Genomic DNA, 16,654 nt, shown 5'->3' with positions numbered 1-16,654 from the left:
GCGAACTCTTTGCCCAATTTTATGAGAATGTTGCAAAGCACAGCTCTGTGCCACCTCAGGACAGGTAGTCCCTGTTCCCTCCCTGGCTACTGATGAATCAGTAGTATTGATCACGTCTTATCTTACATGCAAACAGACACTGCTCCCTTAATTACCCCATGCCAGAGGCATACGAGTCAGCAGGTATGCATACAAAAACGGGATTAAAAAGAAAAGGAAAGGGGAAAAAATGCTTTCTTTATTAAAGCCTATCGTCCTAGAATGAATCCATTGCTTTGAATTCACTTAAAGCCTGTACAGGCGAAATGTGTTTCTTCTGGGAACCTCGTCTAACTCGTGTCTGGAATTCTTCAGGTTTTTCTCTCTTCACAAGGGGCTTCTTCTCTGGAGCCTTCATCTTCCAAGACACAACTGGTGAGTTGACAGCTGCTGTCCCATAGACCTTCTGGTATTTGGTTGAGGCCACATAGGATGCTTTCACTGTGAGGACAACAGCATTCATCAGGTTTTTAGCTGCCTGGATGAGTGATGTGGCACTGTCCAGCTAAAGTGGGAGGACAAAGAAATACATCTGGGTTAGTCACAGCACATCATTCACAAGATGGCGGTGTAGCTGCACAGTTCAAACAGTGTTGTGCTTGTGCAAATATTCAATATTGACCAAAAAGAGAAAATTATTACGTGACAAAGTGAACAAGCTACAAAGAAGTCGTTCTCTTCTATACTTAATCCCAAGGTAAAAAGATTAAAAAAAGAGGGTACTCTATAAGGCACAGCTTTCTAAAACTCCAATACCTGGAAAGCCCAAGCTCTTTTTAGCATGTAAGAATCCCAATGTAACAAGTTTTCCAAAGTGGAACATCTCATGTTATTACATTAGGCTGATTGGTAACAGTGACAATTACTCAAATGTTTAAAAGGCATTTGGCAGGAACTGCAGAATAAAAGGGTATTCAGGGTCACATCTCAGTTGTATGGCTGTTCCAGTGGAAGTATCTTTTTATAGAGCATTTCTAGAGCTTGAGCTCAAGATTCGTAGGGATGCAGGCAGCTAAGCAGAGAGACATAGCCATGCTGCACTGCCTTTCCTGAGGTATTCGTTGGGCTTGAATATTTATTTAACTATTTTCAGGTCTTGAACATTCCTCCTACAAAAATAATTATGTTAGGTTCTTGTAGGTCAGAGAGCATTCAGTAAGACCCTTATAGCCACATGCTAATGAAATACTGATGCTCACTCTGTGGCAAACTATTTTAAGAACTTTGTATTTCCCCATTTAACTCACAAGCACCCTAGAGGGAGCAGTTATTGTCACTGCATTTTATGATGAGAGAGCTGGTGCATGTAGAGGTCTAAATGTTCACAAGTTTATACTTGCTTAAGTGATGAAGTCCTTAAAGACTGTACCGTAATGCCACACTGTTGGGTAGGATAACTTTTAAAATACTACAAGTCACAACTTAGAGTAGGTTTAGAAGCTCATCGTTAGACTCTAAGACCAGGTATGTTTTTATTTCACCTCTTTTCTGTCTTTAACCAGTTTGGCAGTGTGGTATATATATTGTATACAAAAGCATTCAATATCTGTTTCAACCTGCTTCACTTCCTGGACTATATATGCTGGAAAAGTTCAAAACTACATTTCCCAGACTCCCTTTCAGCCAGGATTTTACAAGTGACCTAGTAAAAGGAAAGAATTAACAGTTGGCTAAGGAAATGTATCCATTGCAGTTAAATGAAGAATTGTAAGAATGTTTCTCCTTGTTGAGATTGATGGGCTATAGCTGCATTAGCAAATGGGAGTTAGATATATACAACCTTCTCCCTGCAAGGTGATTAGCAAAGTTTTTAAGCTAAGGGACCTAACACTCTGTGGTTCCCCTATGTGATGTGACCTGCTCTCACTTTAACTTCTTGACATGTTTTGTGACCAAAGTACATCCCATGCAGTGACTGGACACATTAGAAGTTACATCTAAGGCCTCCGTGGTGCTGTTGCTCAGGCTGTTCTCTGGCCCATATATTGATTAGAGCTCAATAAATGTGATGCTAAACTTAAAAAATTTTTTTTTTTTGACAAATGAGCTCTCAGTACTCCCGCCACCAAAGAAGCTCATAAAGTCAGATCATTGGGGAAAACAATGGAAGATTCTTTCTATGCATGAATTCCTTGTAATACCATAGAGTTGAGGTCTCACTATTAAAAAAAAAACAGATTAAAGGTCATTATTACATTGACCCCACAATAATATAAAGAAACAGAGTTGTGGCTTACAGCCATGATTCAGCAAATAGATAATTGACTGCTTTGTGAATTAAATCAACCAAATGCATAAAGTAACTACTTTACCACATCTATTACACTGTACAACGTGCACATATACCAAAATGACTGCTTATCCCATAATGTTTAATTTATAGAGCACAGATTTTGAAAGCTAGCTCAGGAAAAGCAAATTCTAGATTATTCATGTTAATAGAAGAGAAGCCAAGCACGGATTAGTACAGTGATTCTCTGAGTATAATCTATGAACCAGCAGTATCAGTATCACCTGGAAACCTGTTAGGCCACTCTCAGACTTCATGAATCAAAAATGTGTGATCCAGGGGATGCTGATGCATGCTAGAGATTGAGAACCACTAGATTAATGAAACCCAAGGACTATCTGAAGGTTTATTTCATCCAGTGATTTCTGGACTTTGCTCATACACGAGTTTGGTAATACCAGGGCCAGTTACATGGCTGAATTTGACTTTTTCATCTTTTCCATTATACCCCCAGGTAGAAGTATAAATAATGAAGAAAGAGCTAGATAGCAAATGTTGGGACAATTAGATCAGTCACAGTTTCTTTAGAAGCTAGATAACATACCCCTTGGCCAATTGGGAGTTTCCTATAAGTCTGTCAGGTTTCAAAAATGAGTAAGAGTCATTCATAAAGTGAGTTAATTCTGTTGTGTACCATGGGTAAAGAGAGGGGAGAATGGTATCAGGGACAGTTCTGTTGATTTGCTTCTGAGCAATAGAATTAGTAGAAGTAGAATAAGACAAGATGCATCTATTGCATTATTAAATGGTTCTCTGAAAGCAAATCTTGGGATAATTGAGTGGATCCAAAGAGAAGAATTACAAGTAATCTGGAAATTTTTACCACAGATTCCATTTTCAGAAAGATGGTGTCTAATTCTGCAGCAAAAATATGATAGCCTGTCTCTTCTTCAGAACCCCTTTGCTCTCCCAGCCTGATGCAGGAATCCTGTAAATAAACCTAATACATTGATTGAGAGTGAGACAGCTCTGAAATATAAAGCCAATGATTTCATTCAAGCTATCTGGTAGGGCGGATACTGATTTGTGGCAAGGGGTAAGCTAGTGAGTGAGGAACCTGGTCAGCTAAACCTGAACAAATTATACTGCTAGACAATACTCCCAACCTAAAACTATAAGAACTGTTTCTTAAAACTTGAATTCCCAAAGGATAACTTTGGCCATTCCCCTGTACCCATTTTAATGACAGATCACTGTTGGCACAATCAGAATTTGTTTTATTTAAAAATGGCTCTCCTTTATGCTTGTCCAAAATAGTACTGAGACCTGGTTTCCAACTGGCATGTTTTGTTAAAAATTCACTTTCTAAAGAAAGTACACTAAAAAGACTAAGGCTACATGGTAAGAATTTTTTAATACAAGGTTTAGGAAAACTTAGTTAATATAACTGTATTCTGTTTTGTGATTTGTACTGTAACTATGGCATTTCAAACAAGGTATGTAAATGAATATGGACAAATGAAGTCCTAACAAGCAATACTAATTGGCTACTTAGGAGGTGTCTGACCTTGCATTTGTCCTTTTAATTAAACTGCATGGTTTAAGTTCCAAAAGTCCTTGAAGTAGGAATGATAGAACGTTTAGTGAGGTAATAAAATTGCTCCTGAAGTAATGGGCAAAAAGTTGGGGTCAGGACCTCTGTTTTCCTCCAAAACTTACCACCTGAACCACTATTTAATTTCCAGGTCTTGTTTTTCAGTGACTACCTTAACATTCAAAATGAACCTATCTCAATTATTAACTCTGTTTGGGTGGAAGCCTGTCCTTAAACTTGAAACCATTCTATGCAAATCAGGACTGAGTCTGGTGAGAGCCACCATTTCACTTTTGACTCTTAGTGTCACCTTGAAGCCTGAATTCTTTGTGACTAGCTCTCCTGGCCTCAGTTGTGCTCCTGCCCAGTGCTCAGCCTTTCTCAGTCCTGGCTTTTGGGCATATTCCTTGCTTGGATTCACCCTCATGGCACCAGTGACTGAAACCTGATTCCTGCAGGTTTCTCTTATACTTGCTTAGTTTCTCCGAAGCACATTCACAGTTTTAAGGCCTGGTTGTGCTATTAGATGGAGCTCAGCAACTTTCGTGCTCTAAGCCTTTACCAGGGCTGATGTTCCTAGCTTTATAACAGCCTTAAAGTGGACTGGATTTCCACCGTTCCTCAAGTTAGCTAATACATTCCTTAATATGTACTGCTTAAACTCTGAGTAAAACCCAGACTTGTATCTTTTCCTGCTTGAGTCTTTTTATTCATATTGGACATTCCATTCAGTCCCTAGATCTAGTCTAGGAGAAGTGGCCTGATTTTCAGTTAATTTTAAAAATATGACTATGTGTGAGTCTCTGTCTGAGCCCCCTCAGTTTCCTTTCTTACCTGTCTCAGGGATGGTTGTGAGAGTGAATGTAATACTATTATGCCTAGTTGGGCTGCAGAGGAGCCTTACAGCTTGCCAAATATCACATTGCAGCTAGGTGGTAAAGCCAAGACATAAGCCCATACAGCCTAACTACAGAGTCCATGGCTCACCATTGCTTGATGTCACTTCCCAGAGCCATGCATGGCAGATGAAGCCACAATCTATCACATTCTATCAACCTATGCTAGAATAATTAATTCTCCCCATTTAATCTCATGCGTGTCTGCTGTCCCTAACCACAGAACCAGGCTTCTCCTAATTCTGTCATTTTTTAAAAAATATCAAAGTACTATTTTAAAAACGTAACAGATGTTTCCTCACATCTTGTTCTATTACAGTCATGAAAAGCAAATAAGGGTGGGGGAGCTGTTTCATAGCCATTTCTATTGGGTTTTTCTAGCTCTTTTTCTGCCTCTGTACTAGTCTTTTCTTCTTAACCCCACTCAAATTCTAATAGATTTCTCTTTCCCTACACCATTCTCATTTTGTGATTTGAACATAGAGAAAGAGGGAAGACGTTCTTCCATTGATTGATATTTGTGTTGTCTAATTCCTTATGTCAAAGATAAAGATTGTCAGGGGCACCTGGGTGACTCATTTGGTTAAGTGTCCGACTCTATTTTGGCTCAGGTCATGATCTCACAGTTTTGTGAGTTTGAATCACATCAGGCTCCGGGCTGACAGTGCGGAGCCTGCTTGGGATGCTCTGTCTCCCTCCCTCTCTGCCTCTCCCCAACTCACCAACTCTCAAAGTAAATAAACTTAAAAAAAAAAAAGATGAATATTTTCACGAAAAGTACTTTCAATGACGCTTAAAATTTACAGCACCGTCTGTAAGAAGATTTCTAAAACCCCATGTTGTAAATTTTACACCATTTCCTGAATATGGGGGTTATACCTTGCAAGAGTTGTTCAGTTTCAAAACACATAGACTTTGACACAAATGTAACTGTGTGACTCAACCAAACTCTCCAGTGAAAGTGCATCTACATTTCTGGAAATGCTGACTTTTCATTTATTCTTTTAGTCTATTCCTCCATCCTTCTACCTGCACAGTCACCTAAGTATTTCTTTAGCTACTTACTATATATTTTGTGCCAACCACTGTGCTTGTGTTGGATATACATACACAGACACACAAACCACAAGGTTTAATGCTCTCTGATAAGTGATCTACTAGGATGTAAGGTGCTAAAGGGAGAGAGACAAAATAGGATAGGAAAATTGTCATTGTGGGGGTGATATCCTAAACTCATTTTAATGGATTAAATATGTGGCTATTGGTGACTAGATGGTTGAGTGATAAAAAAGGAAACTTTGGAATTCCTAGTTAATATACCTGGGTATATATTGACGCTCTTAACCCAGATGATAGAAATAAGAGGAAAGTGGAGGTGCTACAATATTAACTCTGGACATTCTGAATTTGAGGCATCTGTGTTACATGTCAGTGAAGTTATCAAAGGGACAGACAGTTGAAATTATGAGAATGAAACTCTGGGGGCCAGTTTTAAGAAACCACATGTTTTCTTTATATTGGTCTTCCCAGTTATTTCATGAGCAGTGCTCTGCATCCTATAGGTATTTATGTCAATTTCTGATTTCTTTTCCCTTCATATTCGTTAGTTAGTGTTTTCATAAACGGAGAATAAAATGATGAATGAAATACTGAATCAATATTTTCTCTGACCAATAAGTGCAATACATCCAAAATTTTTCTCAGCATTATACTTTCAGGATCAAACCTAACATCATCAAGGAATATCTTCACTATTCCCTTGACAACCAAGGCTACTTTCTGTTAATTAGCAATCCTTCACCCTTGAAAATAATGGTGAGCTTCCTGGGGCCATCCAGCAATGAAATAAATGCAATTTAGACTTAATATCTACCTTTAAAAACACATACAGCATTGTCAGAAGTCCAAAGTAATGTAAAAGAGGTGGAGGGAAACACGGTTAAATATATATGACACAGGAAATGTCTTAGGATGTTAATTTATGAGGGCCAGATATATAATTACAGAAGAAAATTAGGGTTTCACTATGTGTTCTGCATTAATCCACTTTAAGATTGTATACAGAGATAGAAATATAGTCTGGAAACAAATCTATTTTCAAAAAATCTGATTTTTACCAAAAAATAAATAAACCATAAATGGTAATTCATGGAAATCTCCAGTACCAAGCAATCTGTCCTTGGCTTAAAAATAATGCAAATGACATGGGACTACTGGCTAAACTAAACAGAATAAAAGAAACCAAATTCATTTCAAGATAATTTTGATGTATAAAAATGAAGGAACATTACTTAATTACCTCAGAAATGCCTGGGGCAGGGAACCCAGGACCATTCGGACCTAGGCTATTTATATTTTCTCAAGTCAGATCTGATAGTGCTAATGATTTTGAGAATGCAAAAATGGTTCTGCAAATATGGATAGAGTCCATTTTAGCCTCTTGCAAGATATTTTAGTGGAAATAACATAGTATTCATATCTAAGAAGTATTTTAATGGGACTATACTATACATGATCAGGCCGGGGATAGTGTTTTGCGGGAAGAAAGTTGTAATGAGAGAACTGACAATAAATTGAAAGTAAACACTTTGAGAAAACTGGAATCATTCTACTGGAGCTGGTCATTTATTTATATTTAAACAGTTATCGCCCCAAAAGGAGTCACAAATTGCTTGCAGGAAGAAAAAACAAAAAACAAAAAAACAAAAACCCACCTTTGCTACAAGTCTGCTTTCCTGTTAATGAATGGGAGGTTAGAAACCCAGAGTATTGGAGCCTATTATCCACCAAGAAGAACATTTCATGTTTTAAAAATCCATGAGGCTTTGAAAAGATATTTGATCTCCTTAGAAACTGTGATACATTTGAAGTACCTGCCTACTTCTTCCCTGGTCTATATCAGTAACACTTTTTAAAAGGTCTAGCAAGTCCAGGGTAATAAATAACTCAAGCAAACAAAGGCAGGGTGAAAAGGTTCAGCCTAACCAAATCTTTCCCTGCTTTATGGATGTTTACACACTTGCAAATAAGACAACTCCTTTGTGGTAAACCCTCATTTCAGTGTTCTAGTCCACTCACTCTTCATCAAACAACAGTGAACTAAGTTAGCAAAACCACATTCCTTCTGGATAATATAGTGACAGTGGTGAACATAGGGCAGGAATTTGTCCCTCATCATTATGGTGGCCCTGGCAGGCATTATTAGTTAGCTGTGACACTTTGCTCCTTCAAGAGCTGCTGAGGCGCATGGAAAAAGAAACTTCTTTGCCTCCTTACTCCAAGAGGTCACGTTTTGACAGAGTTGTTAAGAACTACTTGACACAGCTTATAACATAGTTTCATCATGTACTATATGTCTACTTCTACATTTAAATGGAATTAATACCATTTTTTGTTTCTACCAGATTGTTGACAAGTATTTTTATCTAAATGATGGTCTGTTTATTCTTGTTCCTATAGCTGATACCATAACAGGAGTGGTTTGATTAATGACATCATTAAACAGAAGACGTAAGTATTAAATGAAGTTCAAAGTATGAGGGAGATTATTTTAAATCGGGTGATAAAAATTAGCTGAATAGATTAACAAGTATGGTATTTGATGTGAAATGATCACCATTGGTATGCTGCAATAATCCTCCAAGAAAAAAGTGCACCAAACCTGGTAACATTAGAACACGTAATGATCCTTCATAAATGACAGCTACAGTACTATGGGATAACTCCTGAAGAGTTGGCTTAATCCCAGGGGTATTCCCATTTCACTGTGGTATCTTGAAGAGCAAATGTTTTACAAGTCTAAGTAGTGGATCAATCACGACGTAGAGGATAAGAGGTCTGTAATTTTTTTCTGCAGGGCTACTTGAATGATGCCAGGGAGGCAGCTGGTGCTCTCCGACTGCTGAAGGCCAGTTGTTATGAAATCTGTATGTAATGACTCAAGATTAAGTTGGCAAAGGCCTTAGGAGAAAAGCAGTGCCATCTAAGGAAAAAAAAAAATCTCCATAGCACTGCTGAGAAATGTACCAATTGGCTTTCAGATAACTTTTTCAACTGGACAAATTTGTGTTTTTGTTTTTAATTCATTTAGGTAGGTAGTAGTGCTTCATAGTCAGCCAGTCCACTGATTAACTGTCTTCATTTGCATTTTTTCAATTATAGGTAAGTAAACCTTGGGGACTCCCATGAAGGCTTAATTACAGTCAACAAATTTCCTAAATATGGCTTAGAGCCATTTTTTTTCTCACTATTAAAGGCAGAACAGGGGCACCTGGGTGGCTCAGTCGGTTGGGCGGCCGACTTCGGCTCAGGTCATGATCTCACGGTCTGTGAGTTCGAGCCCCGCGTCGGGCTCTGTGCTGACAGCTCAGAGCCTGGAGCCTGTTTCAGATTCTGTGTCTCCCTCTCTCTGTCTGACCCTCCCCCATTCATGCTCTGTCTCTCTCTATCTCAAAAATAAATAAACGTTAAAAAAAATTAAAAATAAAGGCAGAACATTTTTTTTTCCCCTCAACCCACAACAAGGCATTCTTCCTAACCTTGGAATCCCAAGGAGAAGTGGGAATATCAAGAGGTGTTGGCCCTTGGAAAGTTAGGAACACACATGTCTGTTAATCAAGGACTCTGTATCTCTTTTTTCTATGTTTCTTCCTTCTCTGATACTTCAAGATTTCCTGACCCAGAGCCTTCTCTGGATTGTTGTCACATAACAAAAGAACCTTAGGCAACAGTGGTGCCAATAGATTTTTAGGCACCCACAGGACTGGGAGATATTCCTGGGTCAAAAGATCATCTTTGTGTCACATAAATATAGCACGCATTGATTGCTGATCTTATCATCTGTTATCATGAGCATGTCCTCACTACATAGTATGAACCTTGGATTGTAACTTGTCAAAGGACTAACGCTCCTTTTCACCTTCCCTGTAGGAGAGCCAGCTAGTACTACCTTTGACTGATTTCCCTAAGCATTATCATCATGACTGGGAGACATACCTAAGACAACCTATTGATACATGATGAAGACTATTTAACACCTTATGAAATGTCTCCTAGGCTCCAGCATGCAATGTGCAACAATTCAGAAAAGAATAGACAAAAGTCAAGGACCACAGATTTGGATGCTAGAAGACTGTGCTTGGTGAGTAAGCATAATCAGAAGGCCTTTGATAATTACTTTCTTTTACTTCCCTTCACATTCAACCACTAGGAGTTGTGATACATGCATTATTTATATGTCAGGGAAAGTAAACTCACGTCCAGCTCAAGACCCTCCCCTTATCATGGTGGGGGGGGGGGGGCTTTAAAGAGCTGGTTGAAGCTTTTGTTGCTATGTAAATTGTAGATAAACAGTCTTTTTCCACAGGCGGTTTTGTTGCCTCTCCTCAAGATCCTAGACCCCTTTCCCAATATATTCTTACATATCAGGTGCAACCTCCTCTTCTCCCCTCACATTTCCATATTTTCCTCCCTTATAGTGAAGGAAAACTTAGGCTCTGGAGTTCAAACCCTACTTGGACTGATACTGGCTGTGTGATTTTGAAAGAGCTACCTAACCTAGCTCTACCTCAATCATCCTAGAAAGTGCTTGTTTCATTTTTATTTAAAGATTTTAAGTATTAAATGAGAGAATGCCCTCAGAGCTAAGTGTCTGGCAAATGGTAGGCCCATAACCAATTTTAAGCTTTTATTATTGTTGTGATCCATGTTTCCTTAAATGACTATTGGAGTCCAAAATGATCTTTTAAAATTATATTTCTTGGATTCTACTTCCTCTTCTTCACTTTCTCCTTTCAAGGTTCCCCCTGCTATCATGCATTTGGACTTTCTCCAAACCTCTTACTGAAGTTACCGCCACTTTGGCTTGCTCTCAATGCCTGTATATAAGTTTTAATGTGATAGGGAATAAAGACATGAAGAAATTCACAAGGGGAATAGAAAAGTATCAAAAGATTAGTATGTTTTCTAATACTACTAAACTCTTCAGAAGGAGGAAATTATAAATCAAGATTCAGTACAAGAAAATATGGGGGTTTTACCTATATATATGACACTCATAATGTCTAAGAACAGTTTGGGCTTGATTGGGGTTGGAGAAAGACTGAAAGAAGAAAAGAAAATGGCTATAGTTAGAGATATAGAGAAGGTAATCTAGTCTATGAAAGTGATATTTACACCTCTAATTTGAGAGGCAACAAAAGAAATAGTATGAAATATTTTCACAACCACTTACAGGGCCTAAAATTCAGGCTCCCAATTTCAGTCAAAATTTCTTTCACCAAAAGTGGTACCCCTTTCACTAAAATCAAAGGCACCAGAAATAACAAGTATTGGTTGGAATGCAAGCTGGTACAGCCACTGTGGAAAACAGTATGGAGGTTTCTCAAAAACTTAAATTACAATATCCAGTAATTCCACTATTGGGTATTAACCCAAATGAAACAAGGACACTAATTTAAAAAGATACATGGACTACTCTGCTTATTTGAGCATTGTTTATAATAGCCAAGGCATGCAAGCAACCCCAGTGCCCATCAATAGATGCAGTTTATATATACATGCACACAATAGAATATTAGTCATCTATATAAAAAGAGTAAAATCTTACCATTTACAACATAGATTGACCTACAGAATATGAAAGACAAATACCATATGATGTCACTCATAAATAGAACTTAAGACACAAAACAAGGCAAACAGAGAACAAACTAGTGAGTGCCAGAGGAGAGGTGAATGGAAGGCTAAGTGAAATAGATGAAGAGGACTGAGGTGGACATTTATCATGGGGAGTCCTGATAAATATATAGAATTATTGAACCATTATACACCACAAAATAATGACACTGTTAATTATATTGAATACACAAAATTCTAGCATGTAACAGTTACACAAAAGGAGCCCCTTTTGGCCTAGGAAGGCCCATCAGACACTGAAGATCAACCTCCTAAGCCTGGTGCTTAATCTCCATCAAAACATGAACAACTGGGTTCCCTAGACTGGTTTTTTAAAGTTTTAAATGTTTCCCCACAAAATGATCTCTCTTTAATTTTTAGCCCACTGGATGTAGGACCTGCCATCTCTACTTAAGACTGACCTATCTTGTCATCTAAATCCAGCAAAAGACTCACAGTTTTGGATCTATATATTCTTTAGGGGTACTGTCAAGTCCTATCCAACAAGCTTCCAATACTGTTGCTACCTTTCACTGGACTGTGCTCGTATTTATCAAGGAAGTAAGTTACCAAAGGGTAGAATTTGAGAATAGATCTTCCTTTGAAAAAAATCTGGGGTGATTAGAAGTCAGAATCTAAGGGAAGTACAGTTCCTGAGCTGTGGTCTGGGAAGGCCAGGAGTAGGACAGGTGAAAAACAAAAAAACACAGTGGAGAACCTCAAGAAAAGCTCTACTTCTCAATGCTCCAAGTCTCTTCCAAAACCAATAATGCAAGGATGGTTGATGTTTATCATACTTGCTACCATTTCTTCCTTCACTGGTACATTTAGTAGGCATGACCAGTAAACAATAGCCCTTTGTCTTAGACATGATCTCAGAATTCTCAAAACACAGCCCAATCAATCACTAGCAATTCATGAGAGTTACCAAACAAGATAAAACCCATTTAAAGAACAGGGCATAACTAGAATAAAACTTAGGAGAAAAACATTTTATGAGTAAAAGCAAACATATAGTAAAGGCCGCATGAAGGCTAAAGAACAAAAGTAGTAAACTCAATTATATCTAAAAAAATGAGTTAAGGCGATTCACAAAAAGATGTAGAATATGACAATATGGAAGGGGGACTCAAAACAGGTTTTTTTTTTTTAGAATGTGTTTGAACTGGAGTGACTATCAACTTAATATGGGCCACTATATAGTTCATATGTTCTATATTAACCTCATGGTAAAAGCCTATAATACACAAAAAATAGTCAAGCATAAAACTAGAGAAATTCTAGGAAGGAAAGAAAGGAATATAGAACTTCAAAAACAGTGAACAAAATGGCAATAAGTAGAAACCTATCAATAATTAAATGTAAATGGTCTATGGGCACCTGGGTGGCTCATGAAGTTAAGTGTCCAATTCTTGGCTTGGGATCAGGTCATGATCTCACATTTTGTGAGTTCGAGTCCAGCACTGGGCCCTAGACTGATAGTTTCTCTCTCTCTCTCTGTCTCAAAATAAACAAACATTAAAAAAATAAATGTAAGTGGACTAAATTGTCCAAAAGACATAAGGTGATGGAATGTACAAAAAAAAAATAATAGTACTCATCTGTATGTTGCCTAGAGACACTGACTTCAGACCTAAAGACACACATAGAATTTAAATAAAGAGAAGGAAAAAGTCTCTACAAGAGACTACAAATATCTATGCAACCAACATTGGAGCACCTAAATATATAAGGCAAATATTAACAGATATAAAGGGAGAAATGGACAGTAATAGAATAATAAGGAATTTAAACAGCCCACTTATATCAATGGATAGATCATCCAGGCAGAAAGTCAAGAGGGAAACAGTGTCTTTGAATAACACACTGCACCAGCTTAATTTAATAAATGTGTACAGAACATTCCATCCAAAAACTATTCTCCAGGTTATATAACCTATTATTCCCTAAAGCAAGTCTCAATAAATTCAAAAAGACAGGAATCATATCCTGCATCTTAGCCAACTACAATGGTATGAAACTAGAAATCAATTACATGGAAAAAACACAAACCTTTGGAGGCTAAACATCACTAACAGTCAACATACTGACAAAGATATTAATAATGAAATTTAAAAATGGAGAAAAATTAAAACAGTCCAAAAATCACTGGGACACAGCAAAAGCCATTGTAAGAGTAAATTTATACAATCTAGGACTACCTCAAGAAACAGGAGCAATCTTAAATAATCTTATACCTGCAGGAACTAGAAAAAGCAGAATAAAAGTACAAAGTTAGTATACAGAGGGAAATAAAGATCAGAACCCAGAAATAAGTGAAATAGAGACTAAATAACCAAAGAAAAAAATCAATGAAATCAAAAGTTGTTTTTTGAAAAGATAAACAGAATTGATTAACCATTAGAAAGGCTCATTAAGAAAGAGAATTAACCACCAACACCACAGAAATAAAATGATTGTATAAGACAGCTACAAAACATTAGAAGAAATGGATAAATTCCTAGAAACATAATTTTCCAAAACTGAGCCAAGAGGAAGTAGGTAATCTGAACAGTAATGAGATTGTATTAACAGTCAAAAAACTCCCAAAGAACAGAAGTCCAGGACCAGATGGTTTCACAGGTGAATTCCGCCAAAAATTTAAAGTAAAATGTTAATACCTATTCTCCTCAAACTATTCTAAAAAAATAGGATAGGGAAGAAAGCTTCCAAATTCATTCTGCAAGGCCAGAATTATGGCACCAAAACCAAAGACACTATAAAACAAAACAACAAAAAACTACAGCCTGATGACCATAGATCCAAAAATCCTCAACAAAGTGTTAGTAAATTACATTTACCAATACATTACAAGTATCATTCACCACAATGAATTGGATTTATGCTGGCAGTGCAAGGATAGTTTAATATCCATAGATCAGCATGATACATCACACTAACAAAACAAAGAATAAAAATTAAATAATCTCAATAGATGCAGAAAAAGTGTTTGACAAAATTCAACATTCATTCATAATAAAAACTCTCAACAAAGTAAGTAGGTTTAGTGGAAACATTTCTGAACATAATAAAGGTCATACATGACAAACTCACACCTAACATCATACTCAATGGTGAAAAACTAAGAGCTTTTCATCTACTGTCAGGAAAACAACAAGGGTGTCAAATCTTGCCATTTTTATTCAACATACTACTCCAAGTTCTAGCCACAGCTATTAGACAACAAAAATAAAAGCCATCCAAATTGGTAAGGAAGTGAAACTGTCACTATTTATATAGGAGATAATATTAAATGTAGAAAACACTAGATTTCACCAAAAAATTATTAGAATAAATTATTTCAGCAAGGTCACAGGGTACAAAAGTCATTTATAATAATCTGTTGCATTTCTATACGCTAATAACAGAGTAGCAGAAAGAGAATTAAGAAAATCTTTCCTTTTACAATTGTACCAAAAAGAATATAACTAGAAATTAACTTAACCAAGGAAGTAAAAGACCTGTATACTGAAAACTATAAAACATTAATGAAAGAAATAGAAGATGGCACATACAGGTGTAAAGATATATCATGCTCATGTATCAGAAGAATATTGCTAAAATGTCCCTACTACTCAAATCTACAGAGTCAATGTAATACTTATCAAAGTACCAACAGCATTTTTCACAGAACTAGAACAAGGGATCCTAAAATTTGTATGGAACTACAAAAGACCCTGAACCGCCAAAGCAATCTTGAGAACGGACAAAGCTGGAGGTGTCACAATCCAAGACTTCAAAGTATACTACAAAGCTGTAGTAATCAAAACAGTATGGTACTGGCACAAAAACAGATCAGTGGAAGAAAAACAGAGTCCAGAAATAAATCCACAGTTATATGGTCAATTAATGACAAAGAGGGCGAGAACATGTTAGGGAATATATTGGAGAAAAGACAATCTCTTCAATAAATGGTACTGGGAGAAATGGACAGCTATACACAGAAGAAGGAAACTGGACCACTTTCCTACACCATACACAAAGTCCTGGAAGAAAGCATAGGCAGTAAGCTCTTTGACATGGCCTTAGCAACATTTTTCTAGCTATGTCTCCTCAGGCAAAAACAAACAAACAACAACAACAACAAAAAGGCAAAAATAAACTATTGAGACTATACCAAAATAGAAAGCTTTTGCACAGCAAACTATAAAAAAAAGGCAACCTACTGAATGAGAGAAGTTATTTGCAAATATATATTTCCAATATGAACACCTTATCAGATATAGTACTTACACAACTCCACACCAAAAAAACAAAAAACAAAAAAACAATTTGACTTAAAAATGAACAGAGGATCTAAATAGACATTTTTCCATATAAGACCTACAGATGGCCAACAGATATGAAAAGACGCTCAGTGTCACTTATTATCAGGGAAATGCCAATCAAAACAACAATGAGGCATTAGCTTACACATGTCAGAATAGCAAAGTGACAAGAAGTAAATATTGGCAAGGATGTGGAGAAAAGGGAACCTTCATGCACTGTTGGTAGAAATGTAAATCAGTGCAGCCAATACATAAAACAGTATGGAGACTCCTCAAAAAATTAAAAATAGAAATACTACATGACCTAGTAATTCCACTACAGGGCATTTATCAGCCCCCCAAAACTAAACCAGTAATTCAAAAAGATATATGCACCCATAGGTTTATCATAGCATTATCTACGGTAGAAGTAAGATATGAAGCAACCCATGGATGGATGAAGATGTGGTATGATACATACAATGGAATATTATTCAGCCATAACAATGAATGAGATTTTGCCACTTGCAACAACATGCATGGACCTGGAGAGTATTAGGTTAAGTGAAATAAGTTGGATAAGGACAAATACAATATAATTTCACTCATATGTGGACTCTGAAAACCCAAACAAATGAACAAACAAATAAAGCAGGAATAGACCCATAAATACAGAGAAAAACCTGGAAGTTGCCTGAGGGAAGGACTGGGAGGGGAATGGGAAAAATGGATGAAAGAGAGTGGGAGGTACAGGTTTCTAGTTATGGAATAAGTGAGTCATGGGGCTGAAAGGTACAGCATAGGAAATATAGTCGATCGTATTGTAATACCATTTTTGTATGATGACAGATGGTGGCTATCCTTGTAAGCATAGTGTAACAGAGTTCTCCAATCACTAAGTTGTACACCTGAAACTCATATAACTTTGTGTGTT

At 37.0% G+C, this 16,654-nt stretch overlaps 1 protein-coding gene and 1 long non-coding RNA gene across 9 annotated transcripts in view; one reads left to right on the top strand and one right to left on the bottom strand.

The window, feature by feature from the left end:
* Positions 1 to 216: 216 nt before the first annotated feature.
* Positions 217 to 16,654, bottom strand: part of CTNNA2 (catenin alpha 2) — a 1,097,491-nt gene continuing 1,081,053 nt past the window's right edge. For 7 of the 8 annotated variants that reach the window (XM_042981836.1, XM_042981834.1, XM_042981835.1 and 4 more), the window contains one exon: positions 217 to 544. In XM_042981836.1, coding sequence (XP_042837770.1) covers positions 257 to 544 — 288 coding nt within the window. In that variant the 3' untranslated portion in view covers positions 217 to 256. Of the gene's footprint in view, positions 545 to 3,152; positions 3,270 to 16,654 lie in introns of all 8 variants that reach the window. The other variant, XM_042981838.1, reaches the window with a different exon arrangement.
* On the top strand, positions 8,218 to 11,985 carry LOC122237363. Its single transcript, XR_006215836.1, has 4 exons — positions 8,218 to 8,269; positions 8,616 to 8,920; positions 9,689 to 9,899; positions 11,816 to 11,985. It is a non-coding gene; the product is annotated as an uncharacterized LOC122237363 (long non-coding RNA).

Source organism: Panthera tigris, chromosome A3 (genome assembly GCF_018350195.1).
Source record: "Panthera tigris isolate Pti1 chromosome A3, P.tigris_Pti1_mat1.1, whole genome shotgun sequence".
Lineage (NCBI taxonomy): Eukaryota > Metazoa > Chordata > Mammalia > Carnivora > Felidae > Panthera > Panthera tigris.
The sequence above is the reverse complement of the archived record's forward strand: the minus strand, read 5'-3'. Positions and strand labels throughout refer to the sequence as shown.